Genomic DNA, 17,942 nt, shown 5'->3' on the forward strand with positions numbered 1-17,942 from the left:
AATGACTGACTTGCTGAAGACTATTGCTTTGAAGAAGATTCTTTTCAGCTATGATTTAGAGACATTAGAACAAAATCAGTTGCTCCCTTTCATATTTGCTTATTATTTGCTCCTTTAATCTTGCCCTGGGTTGAGAGGCACTCAGTGTAACTGCTCATGAATGGAAGGTGCCCGGCTTCTGCTGATGCTCGCCAGGTTTCTGCTTAACCACCAGGAATGTGGTCTGAATTTTTTCTGTGCAACATCTTTTCCACGTAAAATAGCAGCAGCTCTTTTCCACAGGCACCTAATTATTCTCATGACAATGTAAACCCACTGTTCCAGACTTGGAGGCCCTTTCCTTCTCTTTTAGCCTTAAGTCATCCTGAAGATTTCAGGAACTGGAGTGGTTCCGTTTTCTGCTCAAAGAGAAATTGCTTCTCTCCTATTACTGAGCTTTTTCTTATAATTCATTTTTTATCAAAGTGACACAAGCTTTCTGAGCAGCAGAATAGGGAGACAGGGAATTGGGCTGCCAGTAGAGAAAGCAACAGGCAAGTAAACAGAGCTTGCTCTCTTACATTCTGGTACACAGCATTAGCTGTGAGCCCTCAAGAAGCAAGAGCAGCGCTGGGAAAAGCAGCAACATTTTTGTCATCTTGATAAAAGAGAGCTGGAGGCTGAGCTCAGAGAACTGCATTTTCTGGGACAGAAACAACTGGGACTGCTGAAAAAACTCCCTAACAACCACAAGCTCAGCTGGCTGCTTGGGATTTTTTTTGTTCTTGTGCTTTGTTTGTTTTATCAGAAAAGGCAACAGTATGACAAAAGTGTATTGTAACACTGTGTAATGATAAGGCCATGGTATCACTAGTTGGCTCAGTGTGACTACAAATTTTGCCCAACAGGTGAACAATACGGTCAATAAGGAACTCCCTAACTGTTTTGAATTACTTCTGTATCTTGTAAAACTGCTGACTATAAAATGCTTTCAGGACAAAAAGTTCATTGATAATATACATAGTATATCCCACATGGAATTCTGCCTACTCTCCTGTGTTCTCATTTACAATGATATAAGAAAGAACATTTTTCTCTGTAGTGCTCCAGATACTGTTTTTATTATTTTCATCAAAGCTCTTTTCTAACATATTGGTAGTGATATTTCTTCTAATCCCTGTAGTTCATTGCTGACATTACAAACAGTGTATATCATACTTACAGAAATAGTTGTCATCATAATGTGAAGGTTCAAAGCACAAACCACACACAACAGGTTTGGGCTCTAATTCCACCTATTGCATGCTTTTTTAGTGAGGAATGCCAAGTACACTATTCTCATAAGGAATAGTACAGATCTAAAGGAGGCATGAGGCTCCATCCTGCCCTTGGCAGGTTCTTTCCTGTGTTTTGCATCCTTTCATCATGATTCAGCTCAGCAGTGGGAAAACAAAGTGAAGCACTTCAGCTCTCTTACACCCTCAATTAGGACCTCCTCTGGGAGTTGCTTTAGGAGGTTCTTCAAGAGGTGTTCAAGCCAAAGGCTTGAATCTAGCTCTGCCTGGAGGCCTGGATTTAGCAAACAACACTGAAGAAATAAGAAGGAAATAGCAGCCTGAGCTCTGGGTGTTTAAAGTTTCTTAGGTTTTTTTTTATTATTATTTTATTTTTCACTTTCTTCAAGCCTGTTGACTAATGCAGTGTATTGAAAAGTATAATTTTAATTTAAAAATAAAATCTGTTCTCTTGTATTACCCCACTAATAAATTCCTATCTATTTGTTTATCACTATTCCTCAATTGGGAAGAAATAGACTTTACTTTGAAAACCTGGTTCTTTCACAAATTTTGAGGTATTTAGCAATAATCAAATCAGTTATCTTCATTCTTTGATTGGTATCAAAGGATGGAAAACTAGCAAAGCCCCCAATATATTCTAAAACATCTTGACTTCCAGGCCTATAATAAATATGTGCCAAAGTTGTCAAGAAACTTTCCAACAAACTGAGACCAGGATCAGCCTTTTTTTTTTTTTTTTTTTTTTTTTTTCTGACAGTCACTATTTTATCCACCTTCCACAGAGATCATGAATTGCTGAAGTAATGGGTCCAATGTGTGTCATATCACAGAGGTTCCCTTGTGCCAAATTTCAGATTTATATACTGGGGAATATCTGGGTAATGTAACAGGCCAGGACCTGTTGTCACTGCTGACACTATTGATACATGGCACTAGATGTGAGAGACCTGTGTAGAAAGTATTTTCTTCCAATAAAAATTCATGGATTTAAGGTAAAATGATGGTAGGAAACATTTGTGCAGCTTTTGCATCTGAGATATTGCACAAAGTCACCAGGGATCCTCCCAAAGGGGATTCCACTGCACCATTAAAATTCAGCTAACTCATCTCTTGTGACATATGATATGCACTTAGATCATGAGCATAGAAGAGCTTAAATTAGAGAGACTAAAGCCCTGCACTAAGAGAGCAACATTAACAGCCAGCATCTACTTTTCAGCAGGAACTTCAAATCAGAGGGAAATCAACAAGTCTTTCAAAACAGGAATAGTGTTGCTGCCTCTTCAGTCCTGCTCACCATACTTCTCATTTACAATGATCTCCATCCTATATACATTATTTATATCATCATTAAGCAAGATTAGAGAGAAGCAAGGACCATTCTTCACTGCTCTTTCTCTCTGTATTTGCCCTAGAATTAAATAACACCTCTTCTGTTTGTAATACAAATTCCTCTAGAATTGCTCCAGAAGTCCTCCCGCACATCTCCTTTGCTGCACCACGATTTCTGTTACATTTGATCTGGAAGACATGTCCTCTTTGCATGATTACTATGGGCAGTCTGCCATTTTTCATGAGTATTTTTCAGGATCTCATGACCTTTCCCTGTGAAGCAAAAATAGAACTACAAATTGCAGATCAAATAACCTGGAACACATCTAGACAACATTTCTGTCCAGGCTCTCCCCTACCTACATCTATTACTAAGAGTCTCAAATCCTATCTTTTTTAAAAGAAATCTATACTACTAAAAATCTATACTCATTTATGAGTTCATTTGCTGTAGAGGATCTCCTTCAGTAATACAAAGAAGAGTTTGCAGCAGAAGGTACAGTGCTAAAAGTCCTAAGCTTGCTAGAAGCTCCATAAGAGGCCACAAGGCACAGGGAAATGAAACTACAGTATTATGTATCATTGGTTTTCCCCCTACAAGTCTCATGGTCTCACAGTGTACTCTGCTTTGCCCAAGAGACAATTTCTGTGTTAAGGCTCTTCTGCTCAGTCCTTTTGCTCCTCAAAAATAAAATTTATGCATAAAATTTTGTTACGTTAGGAAGAAAGTGCATGGCTTTTAGTGTAGCTGTTATGAATGTCTTTGTACAGGATGGTGACTCCTTCCTATATTACAGAATAGAAAAAAAAAAAGGGGGGGGGGGAGAGAAGTGGGAACATTGTTTCACAGCAAGGACTTTCACAGTTCATTCTAGAGTACAAGTCAACTGATTCTTCCTTCATTACAGGCAACATGAGACCAAAGCATTATCAGAGATCTATCTGACTTTTTCAGTGAAGTTAAACATCAGAACTACTTAAATAACTTTTTTGAGATTGCTATTAGTTTCAATGTGCATTCAATATCATGATTGACTTTGGATTGAGACAGCAATTTCTGTTATCTATAAGAGTCTGGCAGATATAATTTTAATTTAATTAGATTAATTTTCACTGCTATTAGAAAAATAAATTTTGGGGTTCTTTTGTGGAACAAAATTGCATTATGTAAGACCTGGTGTGTTCTCCTGGTTAGGATGCAGATTTTGTCCAATTAAAGAAGGTACATCAGGAGTGGCAGGAGGTGCCACAACATCCCATAGACTCACTTGATGTGTCATCATCCCACAACCAGGCTGGAGAAGGGATGGTTGTACCTGTGGCACACTCAAAAACTCCTCTGAAGTTCTGCAGTCCTTCACCATGTCTCATGCAGGCCTGAAAGTGCTAATGAAGAACGTGGACTGGTCTTGTAAAGTCTAGAGCAAGTCAAATATTGTGCTAGGAAAGAGTTCTACCAAAGAGGAATTTAGAAATAAAAATGAGAATGCCAATGGCACCATGAGACGAGAAGTGCAAAATGCTGAGGACAATGGGACAAGGGTTTCTATTTTTTACTTTAGAAACAAAGGACAGAAAAATGGGGAGTTACTATTCTGAGTTTTTGGGGGGGGGGGGGGGGTTGGGGTTTTTTTTTTTTTTTTTTTTTTGTCTGTTTGTTTTTAGTGATGTTTTTCCTGGCAACTGATGTCACTTATGGTAAATAGTACCTCTGTGTTTTCATAATTTCCCCTTAAAAGAAAGAAAACATCCTGAACAGATCACACACTGATCAAGATCAAAAACAAAAGTGTGTAAGAGTAGGAAGGTAAAGTATATTTAGGTAATGATCTTAATTTGATTGGTTTCATTTAATAGCAGAACACATAAAAAATTTCATCCATGAAGGGTGGTTGTTATTTTTCTTTCATTTAGACAGTATCCAGCTAATGCAAGTGTCATAATTAAGGTCTCTCTCATGCAATTAATAATGGTTCTTCATGGATGAGACATCTTCCACTATTTGGTCAATAGAACATCTTACCTCTATGTGAAATGGCAAAACATTTGTAGCCAGTTTCAATTGCTGCCTACTGGATAAAAAAGCATAAGTGCAAATACTCAGAAATGAAGATGTTTTCCAAAAACTTGTGACGACTTCTCTTAATATGAAATATAAATCCTTGTTTCTGCAAACATCATCTCATCCTTTTGAGCTACCATGTAAAAATGTTCAGAATTTAAAGTGCTGAAAATATTAATAGTATTTTTTAATTAGTTGAATGAAATACCAACAAAGATAATAAAATACTAACAAATTTGCTACCAGTGTGTCACTATTGCCATCTGTCTCCAATAAACAATGATGACATGGTGAATCTCCTGCTCAGTGTTAGGTAGCAAATTTATGGCAGAAAGTTCAGATTTTTAATTTACTTTACAGCATATTTGATTTTATACATAATCAGATTTTGAAAGTTTAAACAGACTTGCTATAGCGTTTTGAACAATGCTTAACAAAATTCAGGTATCTAAAAGCACAGGACGGAAAGAAGGAAAGTCATAAATTGCTATTTTTTCTGACATAAAGGTTTTGGGAAAGATTTACACTTAAAAAAAGGAGGGGAAATAATATAATTTTTTTTTTTTTTAGGAGAAGGCACAGTTTATTCTAATTTCTGCCTGACAACATTTGTGTTAGTCTGAGAATCAGCAAAGTTTGGTTTTGTCTGAAGATTCTAATTAATTTTCTCTCAGTGCCTCTGAGGTAATTAAGGATGTTAAAATAGGGTTCTTAAAACAAGGACATTAAATCTCACTTATCACTCAGAACTGCTATGTTGATCTTCACTGTTTATTAACTATCAGAGTTACAACCAAGAAGTCCTCTATCAGTTTATAATTATTACTCTTATTATCAAAGTGAAATGCCACATTGGGATAAAAGTGCTTTAGGGATTTAATCAAACTCTTGAAAATAAAATAAAATTTTAAAATATGTATATATATATATATTTGTGTGTATATATATAGAGAGAGAGATAGACCATTTTGGCTTTAAGCTGTTTCTCTGCAGATGTACATTAGATGAAGATAGGGAACTGGAGGTTAAAAGCCCCACTCAAGGTGTCTGTCAGGAGGAGCAGAGCACAAAGCCTGACAACAGCTGAGGACTTAGGGGACCAGAGTAGAGCAAACTACCTCTAGTGAGCAGAGTGGATAAACTCTTTGAGGGAGTGAAGATGAAATGAGTGAGTTTGTGACCAAATTCTGAAACCTAGTTGTGGTATAGCTAGGTATAAGTTATAGTACAACAAAGACAGATGGTAGGAAAGCTCCAACACAGGACCATGGGATTTGTGGCTGGGCCCTGGGGCTATAAATCCTGCAATAAGTAGATATACCAAGTTAGCTGAAGGTAAGTGTAAAGTGTGGTATGACATATTTGGCATTATTGAGGCAAGAAGGGCAATAAGAAAGACTTATTGCAATCATAGACCTGATGAATGAGTGGAGAATAAATGCAGGACAATATTGCAGGGTTTTTCAAACCATATTGCTCATGAAATACGTCCTGCAAGATCAGATACCATGGCTATAAAAAGAGGAGAGGATTTTATTGTTAACTTTTCTTTGATGCAGGGTGTGAACACTTGGGTGAGAATATGAGAAAAGAATGACAAATTTAGAATCATTATGTCCCAAACTGGTAAAAAAAATGCGGGACATGGAAAAAGACAGCTCAGCACCTGTCATCTCAGTGCTCTATGTGCATGGCCCAGGGTATCACAAGTATATGACATCAAATAGCATGGAGCCCTCTTGTGAAACCTTGAATCCCACAGAAAGCATGTTAATGGATCTCTCTAAAAAGAGGATCTGAGAAAGAGGATTATAGACTAAATTCACAGATATGTTTGCTTATTAATCTTGCTTTAGTCATTCTTCTGTCTCATGAGATCCTAACTGATTAAGGGAATAATAATAATGATAATAATCTTCCACCTGTGTTTTAAATAACAGTTCTTTTGTTTGATAATATTCCAGTAAATTATATTTTGTGATTATGGTAAAAAGTAAAACTTATCTGAGTCAGTTATTATCATCAAGCTGTAGTGAGAGGCAGCATGATTTTCCTAGGATACTAAAAGCAATGATTATAGTATCTCAAATATATGTATGAATAACAAAGATTATTAATTTTGTGCTTTTATTTAACAAAAAAATGATATTGTTACTGAATTGTTTAATTTTGCAGACAGAGGTATTGATCTTATATCCTCTCTGTCTAATCAGATCCCTGAGGCAATATAAAGCACCCATTGCCAGTGCAACTCTATTGCTTTATACACTTTGATGTAAACATATCATCCCACAGGTCTGGGGCTTTTTGTTGGAGTTTCTGTCCTACTGTGAGCTATCCCCACGTGTCATGTGATGGGGAAAATTAATGTGCAAATGAACTTCGGGGGTAAAACAGAGTATAGACATTCTTTAGTCTCAGGCACTGGCCCAAATCAGGGGCAGAACCCCAAACAGGAATAATATAAAGTTGGTTCTGGGAGTTAGCTCAGAAAGCACTCAGATTTAGAGGATGCTTTGAAGATTTATCATTCTCATTTATGATTTACCTGACCTGAGAACAGAGAGAAATTTCTCCCATCTCTGACAGACAAGAAAGCATCCATCAGATAAAATTATTATCAAGTGTATTCGGCATTTTTATGGCAATTTTTATAGCAAAATACCAAAGTGGTGTTTTGATAAGTGTTCACATTTAAATTACAGTATTTGATGCTTTTCTGTTGTTCATTACTTGTCTAGTTTGAAAAGGTCATGATCAATAATAAAAAAAACAGCTTGCAGTCAACCCTTCTGGCTGTTCCTATAACACTTGCTTGGATTTTGTAGTCACAACAGGTTTTATCTTTAGATCAAAGTCTAACCCTCTGTCAGCTACCAGAAGGCATTACCCCACAGCATATTTCTTTTATATACTTTTAATTTTCAGGTCACTGGAGAATAATGGCTTTTGTTGAATCTAATACCTGATTTCTGGGGGAGGGGTTTGGTTCTTTTAAATAAACCCTTGATTTCAATAAGATGATCCTTCCACCAGCAGAAGAATTATGAGATTTCAGAGAGACAGGCAGTATATGTCTTATTGCAGTGTGGCTTTTCTTGAGTGAAAAAATTTATTGGATTTCATAAATCTTTTAACTCATTTGAAACCAGTTTTTCAAGGTAAAGCTGATAAACTGGAAGAAGCTTAAACTACAAGTTTTTTTCACAGCCATTTCCTTCTAGTGCAATTATTTCCTCATTCATCACCCCTAAGAAAATTAATGCAAGAAGAAAGGAAAGTAGGATTAAACATAAGGATTTATTTGTAATAATTTCTACTTTTAAGATTATTGTTGGACAACAATGTCCTTTAATATCTCTCTAAATTATTTAGAGCTAAGCAATCTAAATTCTTCTCCTTACTAAATTATTTATGGAATAAATGTTTCCTGTTGAATGCTTATGTGGTCAAATAATGTATCTCGAGCTAAGTGAATTAAATTAATTTTAATGCAATAATACAAAAGCAATATCTAGGAAGAGTAACTGAAGTGCTTTCCCTTATGTACTACTTACTTATGAAAATTGTAAAACTTAGCTCACTAAAATTATTTTTTTATTTTCATTAATAAAGAAGCAAAGCTGTAAAGAATTTGTATTTGGTTTTTTCACATGATACTGCAGTTTAAAGTAGTAAGTTTTATTCCAGTACATATTTAGTTCCAACAGAATTAACTTCTCTTTTGCCAAGACCTATCAGGTTCTTTTCATTCATAATTATGAGTGTTCAGGCATGAAAGATTAATTCCCAGTATTAATATCTTGGAGGACTTCAAGAAAAAGAGACGTTTCTACAATATATTCTATAGTGTTAATTACAGAATGCTAGTGTTAATTACAGTATATAGTGTTAATATATACAGCTATAGTGTTAATTACAGTATTTCAGTGTTTTGCTTGAAAAAGGAAGATAGGCTAGACCAAATCAACCAAGTATTTTCATCACTAGAATGTTTCTCATTGATTTGAGAGGATTATGTTTGAAATCAATAAACTTTATATTTAGGTACAGAGGTCAATAGCTTCTATGTCTAATATAGTTTTTAAATGTGATTTAATGGTTGAGCTTATTTATGCAGTGTTCTTTGAAGAAATCCTCATAATTCCAAATTAATAGAAATTATTTTATTGAAGTAGGCTGCTGACAGGTGAGATAATCTGTTTTCATGTGTCTTTAGGAACAGTACACCAAGGAAACAACCAGAGACTGAATGGAAATCACTCCCAGACAACCTATTTTTTTATTAAAATCAATGGATTTTTTCCACAAGATACCCACTGGTGTGCTAAAACAGTACACTACTACCCAACATAACAAAACAAAAAATGTTATTAAATATTTTAATATTAAATAAAGTTTATAAATTTTAGGCTCTAAAAATCATGCTAGTGAGAAATGCATTGCTATGAAATACCCCAATGTTGTTACAAAGAAAACAAAGTGAGAAGGGTGAAAACCCTGCTTAAAGGGATCAGCTCTATTCAGAGTAACCAATTTACTTACACACTACTCCTATGAGCAGCAAAATCCTCTGCAGAGACCAGTTATAAGCTCGTATTTCATTGTGAGACTACTGCATGTATAGATTTGTCAATGTGTGATCATCTGTAGAACTGTAAAATATGATTTTTTTTTTTGGTATGAAATAGCATTTTTACTTGGAAAGAAGTGCCAAAGGCTTTAAGGACAATCATCCTTTCCTTAAAATTCATCAGATCAATATCAATAATATGAAGATAAGAAGAAGATTTTAGGTCATACCTGCTATTGAAGCATTGAAGCCAAACTTCAGGCAAGCAGGAAGAGAAGAAAGCCCAAAGGAATCTCCTCACCACCATCTGGTCACTTAAAATTTGCATACACAGCTACTCAGAGAACTTGTTCATCTCAGATGGGTCTCAGCTCCTATGAATGAATGTGTGTAGGTGCTCAACAGACATCTCCCTCCTGCAGAGATCTCAGGCCAGGTGCTAATCCCTACTGCATCAGCAGTACTTTGTTTTAGAAAGTACTCACATATGTCTTCCCCTGCCTCATAATGGCCAGTTGTTCCCTTTACAAAAATTAATCAGAAAATGTTATTCATTGTAGTCTGGTATTTTCTGCCTTACTTGGCTTCATTTCCTCCTCTGTTCTAAACATACTTTTAATTTCTTAAATTTCTAATTTCTAAATTCTTAAGTTTCTCTAGTTAGACAAAGTTGTTTCAACAGTTTTCTCCTCTCAAAATTTTCATCAAAGCACGTGAGTTCTGCAGATCATTATACACTGCAACATTTTATTTGTTTATCCAGTTACAGTTATATGAACATTTCTCAGAATGATACTCACAGTCGTTGATATATACCTGAAATTATACCTTTATTTGTCAGTTACTAGGAGCTTTTGCCAGGGGAGGGCTTGTGTTTATCCATGAAGATTGAAGTACACTAGGCCTCAGATGGCCCTGATGTAGAACAGACCACTTCACTTGGTAGAAACCTACAGTCATCACCCAGTCCAACTGCCTGATTATTTCAGGGCTAACCAAGGTAAAGCATGATGTTGAGGGCTTTTTTCAAATGCCTTTAAAACACTGACAGGCTGTTCCTGTCTGAGCAGCCACTGACTGTCTTTTAAACACTGACTGGCTGCAGCCAATTCCCTGCAGCATTTTTGTTTATACTTTCCAGCTCTCTATCATGAAAGTGACCAGTAGCTAGAGACCATTAGAAATTGGTCTACTCTGTTCTTGTGAGGCCTCACCTGGAGTACTGTGTCCATTTCTGGAGTCCCCAACATAACAAGGACGTAGACCTCCTGGAACGTGTCCACAGGAGAGCCACTAAAATGATCAGAGGGCTGGAGCACCTCCCTATGAAGCCAGGTTGAGGATGTTGGGGTTGTTCAGCCTGGAGAAAATGAGGCTCTGAGGTGGCATTACAACAACCTTCCAATATCTGAAGGGGGCCTACAAGAAAGCTGGGATAGGCCTTTTTTACATGGGTATGTAGTGAGAGAACAGGGAGAAATTATTTCAAATCCGAAGAGGGAAGATTTAGGTTAGAGATTAGGAAAAAATTCATTCCTGTTAGAGTGATGAGATGCTGGAATAGGTTGCCTAAGTTGTGGCTGTCCCCTCCCTGGATGTGTTCAAGGTTGGATGGGGCTTTGAGCAACCTTTCTAGTGGAAGGTGTTCCCTCCCATGCAGGGGGGGGTTGGAGCTGGATGATCTTTGACGTCCCTTCCAACCTGAGCCATTCTATGTTTCTATGACTCTATTGAAGTCACAGAATGAGTCACAGAATGCATCATGTCACATCCTGGGATGCAAATCCCAGTAAAGCCAATCCACCTGATGGCTGTAGAAGATCAGTGTGAGGGATATGTAGTCCAATGGAAAGCATGATGCAAGCTATAGGACTGAGAACTCCAAACCATTCTCATTCTCAGGATCAAAAAAAATTATTTTGCAAAGCAGACAACCTAAAGATCACCCTGCTTTTTGATACTTGCTTTCATAGCTGCTAATATGCTAAACTGTCAGCCAGACCAAATCAACCTGGATCCTTACCTCAGTGTATCCACAAGTACCAGAAACAAGAGGAGCAGAACTTGATGCATTTAGATATAGAAAATTCCCTGTTCAAAGATGCAGCTGAATGAGTCTTATTTGTCATATCAGAGGAAATCACTGGCAGCTCCCTGGAAATAAAGATACAATGCTGTTGTAAATCAGAACAGAGCTTCATTCTTTGTGTGTTCTCACACTGGCTCAAACGTTGTATTACTAGCTGCCTAATACCTCTTATACCAGAGAGTGTCATATCCCTGAACTGGGTCCTGGGTTTGCCTTAGTAATGTCACTCAGCCACCTTCATTGCTCCTAGGATGATTGGAGTGGAGTGAGCTAAGATGCCAGACTTAAAAGCCTATCAAAGACGGTAAGCCATGTAGTAAAAATATCTCCAAGAAGAAAAGAAGAAAAAAAATGGTTTTGAGGTTTTTTATGCAGGCTGCTACAAGGAAAATCCAGCTGGAGAGAAAAAGCTGGTAATTCAGTTCATGACACAGGGAAAAAGGACTTTTCTAGTGCTGGAAATTTGTCATGGGTTCTTGAAAAATAATGCCTGAAGAATGCTCTATTTGGGAGCATTGTGGCCTGTGTTTTATTTTATGATCTCCTAGTCTCACATAAAATACTTCTAAAAAAAAGATTATGTAAAATATGACCTTTTGCTTTCATCATTTCTCCTAAAAATAAAACTAAAGAGATTTTGCCTCCTCTTTGCTTGTAGGAGTTAACAGCCTGTGTTAGAAGGGCAGTGCCTGGGCTAAGAAAGCCTCTCTCGGTTTTTTGCATGGCCCCTTGGGATAAATCAAGAAAGAAACTAATTTTAGTGAATTTGTCTCACTGAAGAGAAGTAATTTTCTGATTGCCTGAAAGGTAGGAAAACCAGCTTCAGACTCTTATTCCACATCAATTGTAATGTTTAACATATTTTGATGAGTTATAGTAATTTGACCACATAGTGCTTCAGTGGAAGAATGGTGATATGGACTATTTCATCAAGGAAAATGTCTTTTGGGGGGAATTACAGTGTGACAAATACACTGGCATTTTCTTCAATAGTAATTTCTGTCAAGGGCAAGTATGCTAATGCCGTCTTAAGTGTGGTATTCACTACTGTGAATGCACTCAGCCCTAGATCTATAGCATATTAACAACTGAAAAAAAAAAAAAAAAGTTTTCATGCATCAGAAATGATGAAATGCTAAGCATTAGTATTCTGCTTTGTGCTACATGTCATTGTCTATCATACCAGCCTGGAATGCAATATTAGCCAGCCACAGAGGCTACATGATGCTATGAAAGAAAAGAAGGGAACTTTATTTTTCTTTCACTTTTTCTTACCCATGCAATGATAAATTAAGTACATCTGCAATTCAGAGTTTTATAGCTGGGGTGCTGCTCAGCATTGTATATGGCTTCTGTAGAAAATTTAATCTCCCTCATTCTATGCAGAAGATCCAGACATTCCCTCTGAGCCTCACTGTAGAAGCTGTAGGAGCAGCAGGATCTTACATGAATGTTCAAGTCCACACATTCAATCTCTCATAGAATGTTGATGTCTCCTAGCTCCAAATGCCCAAAAAGATAAGCTAACCAAACTTCTTCAACTCTGCAGCACCAGCTACCACCTCTAGATATAGCAAGTGGAATGGAGACAGAGGAAATGTTCTTTCTATTGCCTCAGGTGAGAGAAATAAGTCATCAAGAAACACAAATATATCAGAAGGGGCTTTTTTTGCAGCTGTAAATATCCTGCTTTATGCCACAGCCGTGCTGTGCCCAGAGTACTGAAAGGAAAGATGAGTTTCCCATCACAGACAAATTAAGGAAAGCGGGATGGAGAGGAGGAAAGGGAAATGAGGTCCCCCACCAGAGAAAGCAGAGTCCAATAAAGTCACCTACACTTCCTTAAAGTGGACTCAGTAGAGCTTTAAAAGGAAGGAGGCAAAGAGCAAAAAGTGATGTGGCTAAACATTTGTAAAAGTAGTCTGGAGAAATGCCTGCCATGGAAGACATTTCTAGCCAACAACGATTTCAGCAAGCTGATAAAATTCTGAATTTCTTGTGCCTCAACACACCGACAGGAGGAAGATGAGCAATGTCAACATAAGCGGAAAGCAGTGGTCCACCGAAGTTCCCTGTTAAAAAGTACTCTGTGCAAGTGCATGAATGCACTTCCAAGCAGAAATATATCCAATATGGAGAGCCCACAATCCATTCAGAATAATCACTGACTAATTCTCATGTGCTAATTCATGTGGTGAAAATGACAAAGGTATATACAGTGCTGGAGTTGCCTGGTCATACACCAGTGGCACCCCAGGAGAGAACAGATGCTCCAAATCACCCGACAGCCATCAAACACATAAAGTTCCTAAACTAAGAAAGCAGGTAGTTCATCCTCAGCTACTTTATATTCAATTTATAAGGCTATCTGGTATTCTAATTTGATCATTATAAGATTTACTGTTATTTGTAGAATCATAGAGCTCTGAGAACAATGTTTATCATCTACTAATGTTTATGTAGTTTTGTATAGCAGCATTTACTATGGAATGGACAGAAGTACTAAAAGAGAAAGCTGATATGTGAGACTTTTAAGAAATGTTTCTGTTCTTCTGTTGCCTTTTAGAATTCAGGCCAGAACTCAGTCATAGCAACTTTCCAGGAAAGTGTAGAGTGGAATGGTTTTGGACTAGTCCATATCACACAATCTTTATTCTCATTGATCTTGAAAGCAGCAGCTATCCAATAATCTGAAGCTTAAATTTCATTCTGCTGTAATCGTGAGCGCATGACTCAGAAAGGCTCACTATTGCTGATGATTCCCTATAGAAAAAGGGAAGGCTTCACATCCAAAGGGCTGATAATACCATAAATTTTGCAGACTACAAATATCTCTATTAAAAAAGTAGAAAAATATATTTCAGAGTTCATTATAAGGTCAGTCTCTAAGTTTAAACAGCTCAAATGATTAAACCAGCAGAAGTATACTAGAAATGGATTTTTTTATTGACTGAATTGAATAAACAGATTAATTTTTTTAAAAAATCATATTACAAACTGGTGCAGGACCATAAAATCAGTTTGTACACGTAGAGATGTCATCCTTAACCTGCACAGGTCATGCAGCGCTGTAGCCCGTTCTCATTGCAGGCCGTACACTTGAGGGCTTTGAATGAGTCCGTAAAGCAGTTCCGGAACACAGACATCTTGCTCCCATGGCACGCTGAGCATGGCAGGAAACCAAAGCCCCCACAAGAGGGACACTCATGAGGATGCTGGACTCTCTGCTCAAAGAAGAATATGAAAAAGACAGGAACGTTACCTCATCAGCCACCATAAGTAACAAGGGCTCCAGCACACCTGAGAATATATATTCTGCTTCCCATCTTGAGGAATACCCACTGCCCCATCCCAAACTATACCACCACGTGGTATACCACTTTATGTGGTATATCACCTGCACATCTGCCTTTTCTGTTGGTCAGATCTACACTCTATGGTCAGAGAGGCTCCCTGCACATTCGTCAGTCACATCATACTTCAGTACCTGTGTTTATACTCCCCAAAATAGCCAACTAAAGGGCAGCTGGCATACATGGACCTAAACTCTGGCACAGTTTAGGTTTAAATCAATCCCAGAAAGTATTGCAAGTGATTGACTCTAAACTCCAGGCAGTTTATCTTGGTATTACATTTTCTATGCTATATGTTAAAATATTATGATTTTTAGCATCTGCATGCTTGTGCTGAACATATTCTTGCTACAGCTGATCATATCACAAAAGCAATCCAGAGCTTTTGACAAGTAACGCTTGAGGGAGCAAGTGGTATATTCAAATTTACGTGTGTAGACTGCTGAAGCCTTAAGTGTAAGGAAGAAAAATCATCAATATTCAACAATTCTACCTGGAGAGAACTGCTGCAAGAAAGGCTTGTGCCCCTTCCATTGTCCTAAGTCCTGGGTGAAGCAATAATTTTACCCTATTTTGTGTAGGATTAAAGAAAATTATGAACACAAGAAATTTCAAAGGCACATTTAAGGTTCCGTTGCTGAAAATACTGCTGGTTTGTTTAATGGTTGCCTTTAAGTTCTGTATCAGAGAAATGAAAGGTTCACCTTGTTGGATACGTACCATAGCACAAATATTTGGCACTGCTGAGTACAGACTTTACAGTTTTATTTGCAAAGGAAGGACAACAATCCACACAATTTCTATTAATGTTAGTCTAAGGAATTATGCACCATTAAAAAATTACTCACAAATTATTACCAGAGTATACTAAAATATGTGCAGATAATGTAGTCCTTGTATATTCATTGAGAAAACTAAACACATATCTGCAAAACAATTAATAATAGCTAAATAATTAACAAATAATAATAGCTAATTATTAATAATAATAATATAACAGTTCAAGTGAACATGCAAAAAAGTACTTCTTTTTGTCTTGTAGCTCATAAACAGGCACTTTCTTTTTCACTGAGCAAGAAGCACATGTAACTATTAACTTCTTTAGGGACATTATTTAGAAGTATTTAATATAAAACTATCACTCTCTTTGTCTCAGGAGTGTCCACACCTTTCATAATTCATGATGAGTCTTTACTTCCCTTGAAATTATTGCAAATAATCTCAACATTTCACCAGAAAAATGTTTTTAATCTCTACATACATAATTGCATGTTAGGCTTGCTAGTATCTGTTTTTCCATGTAGTTAAGATAACCAACAACAACAAAAAAAAAGTGCAAAAATTGATTTAGTTGTTTTCTGAACAGTGGTCATTTTCTTCTTGAACAGATGACAGATTGTGTAACTACTTCTGCATCTTCATCAATGAAGAAACCTGAGTCCCTTTGCAATTGTAGCAAAACCATTTTTGAAAAAAACTAAAAGGTAATTCTGTGCACGAAGGAGATATCAGTCTGCTGTAGTCTGACATTGTTTGATTTATAGATGTACTTTCTGTCCCAAGATCAAGACACATACTGGGCTACGTAATAAAGATATATGACCCCCAAAGCAGGACCTGGGGACATTTCATTCCAAAATAATTTAAAAAATTAAGGTATATTAGTTAACCTTCCTAATCAGACAGCAAGAACACTGCATGTTTTAATCATATGTATATTTTTTTTTAATAGTCTCTGATTAGCTATCCAATATGGTTCAATATGGCCAACAGGTTCTTCTGCATTTTGTACACCAATACATACAACTCTCAGTCACGAGGCAAGGAACATTTGGCTCAGTTAAGGAACAGTCCAGACGAATGCAGAAGGTACCATCTGCACTGCAAAAACAGGAGGCAGTTCAAGATTTACTATGAAATCTACCTTCTGAATGAGGCAGAGGTGAACAATCCTTAGGTTCAGCCTGACTGGAACTTTTAGAGGAGTTCAAGAAGAAGTTAGACTAAAAGAAGCCAACATGCTTCACAAAAACAAAAAAAACCAAAAAAAACCTAATTTTGTGATAAACTCAAAGTTTCATGGCATACAAAGAGTTACTGAGAGCACGTTATGAAAGCATATGCTGTCATTTAGCTAAATGGAGGATAAGAAAAACGGGGCTAAATAAACCAGATGTAGCTTTCTTTGGTCCCTCATTGATGTCTTTTGCAAACAGCATATCCTCAGTACCTATTCTTAATGCTGATTTTACATACCTCCAAAGTGTTATCCTAAGGTATCTGAAGTGTGTTATCTTAATTTGGTTTGGGATGATTTCAAAATAACAAGATAATTAATAGCAACCCATTCCTTTTCTAAGGACACAACCATCCATATAACCCAGACATTATGCCAGACATCATGACACATCTCCCTAAAATTTATTTGCAGAAATACAGTTACCTCAATTTTGGTTAAGAGATCCTGCAGTTCTCCAGATTCATTCATTAGTAAAATTTTCTCAGCACCCTATTAGTAAGAAGAAGAAAAAGGTCAGCCAATTTAGTATGGGGGGAAAAAAAAAAACAGGCAGAGGACAAATTTGACTCACGTTGAGCATTTTTTAATTAGGTCAATTTTAGGAGAGATAGAAGGAGAGGAGATGCTAACTGAAATTCTGATAGTAGTGCCTGAAGTTCATTACCAGGTGTCACATTGCATTGCCTTTTTGTGAAAGCTGGCAAGGCTTGGAAATCCTAATTGTGTTCCATTTATTTTAAAGGGTACGTTTCCTGACAGAATAGAAAATATATCTAGTTATTGTGTCAAAACTTACAATATATAATATACAACACAACACAGAATGCAGCAAAATGAGAGGGGGAATTTGTATTTCAAATATTTTGGCAGCTGAGCATTGAATTAAGACATAATATGCCTAATGTATAACACAAGAAGAAAAAGGGTAATGAAAATACGGTAACAACATTGAAGTCAGACACATCAATGAATAATAATAATTTAGTCTGAGTACATTAGGTCTCTGAGGGGCTCTGTGATCTGAATCAACGCAGTACTGCAGTGTTTTTTCTTTCCTCCTGAAAGTAAATGCTAAGAGATTATTGCAGACAAAATTAGAGTGTCAAAGATGATGTAAAACTGTTTTTCCCTTTTCTTCTAATTAATGCATACTCTTCACTTACATAATGAAACTCCCTGAATACTAAATATTACCAAACACAGACACTTTTAATCTGTGGCTCACAAGAAACCAAC

The 17,942-nt window shown here is 36.8% G+C and overlaps 1 protein-coding gene and 1 long non-coding RNA gene across 2 annotated transcripts in view; one reads left to right on the top strand and one right to left on the bottom strand.

Moving 5' to 3' along the window:
• The first annotated feature begins 2,951 nt into the window (after positions 1 to 2,951).
• Positions 2,952 to 16,296, top strand: LOC139796059 (uncharacterized). The gene is made up of 3 exons (XR_011725812.1): positions 2,952 to 3,105; positions 12,720 to 12,951; positions 14,424 to 16,296. It is a non-coding gene; the product is annotated as an uncharacterized lncRNA (long non-coding RNA).
• The window catches only part of GRXCR1 (glutaredoxin and cysteine rich domain containing 1), a 78,048-nt gene continuing 74,356 nt past the window's right edge, over positions 14,251 to 17,942 (bottom strand). The window contains exons 7-8 of the mRNA XM_071743638.1: positions 17,130 to 17,195; positions 14,251 to 14,557 (exon numbers count right to left, since the gene is read on the bottom strand). Coding sequence (XP_071599739.1) covers positions 14,378 to 14,557; positions 17,130 to 17,195 — 246 coding nt within the window. The 3' untranslated portion in view covers positions 14,251 to 14,377. The remainder of the gene's footprint in view (positions 14,558 to 17,129; positions 17,196 to 17,942) is intronic.

The sequence above is a fragment of the Heliangelus exortis genome, chromosome 4, assembly GCF_036169615.1.
Source record: "Heliangelus exortis chromosome 4, bHelExo1.hap1, whole genome shotgun sequence".
Classification (NCBI taxonomy): Eukaryota; Metazoa; Chordata; class Aves; order Apodiformes; family Trochilidae; genus Heliangelus; species Heliangelus exortis.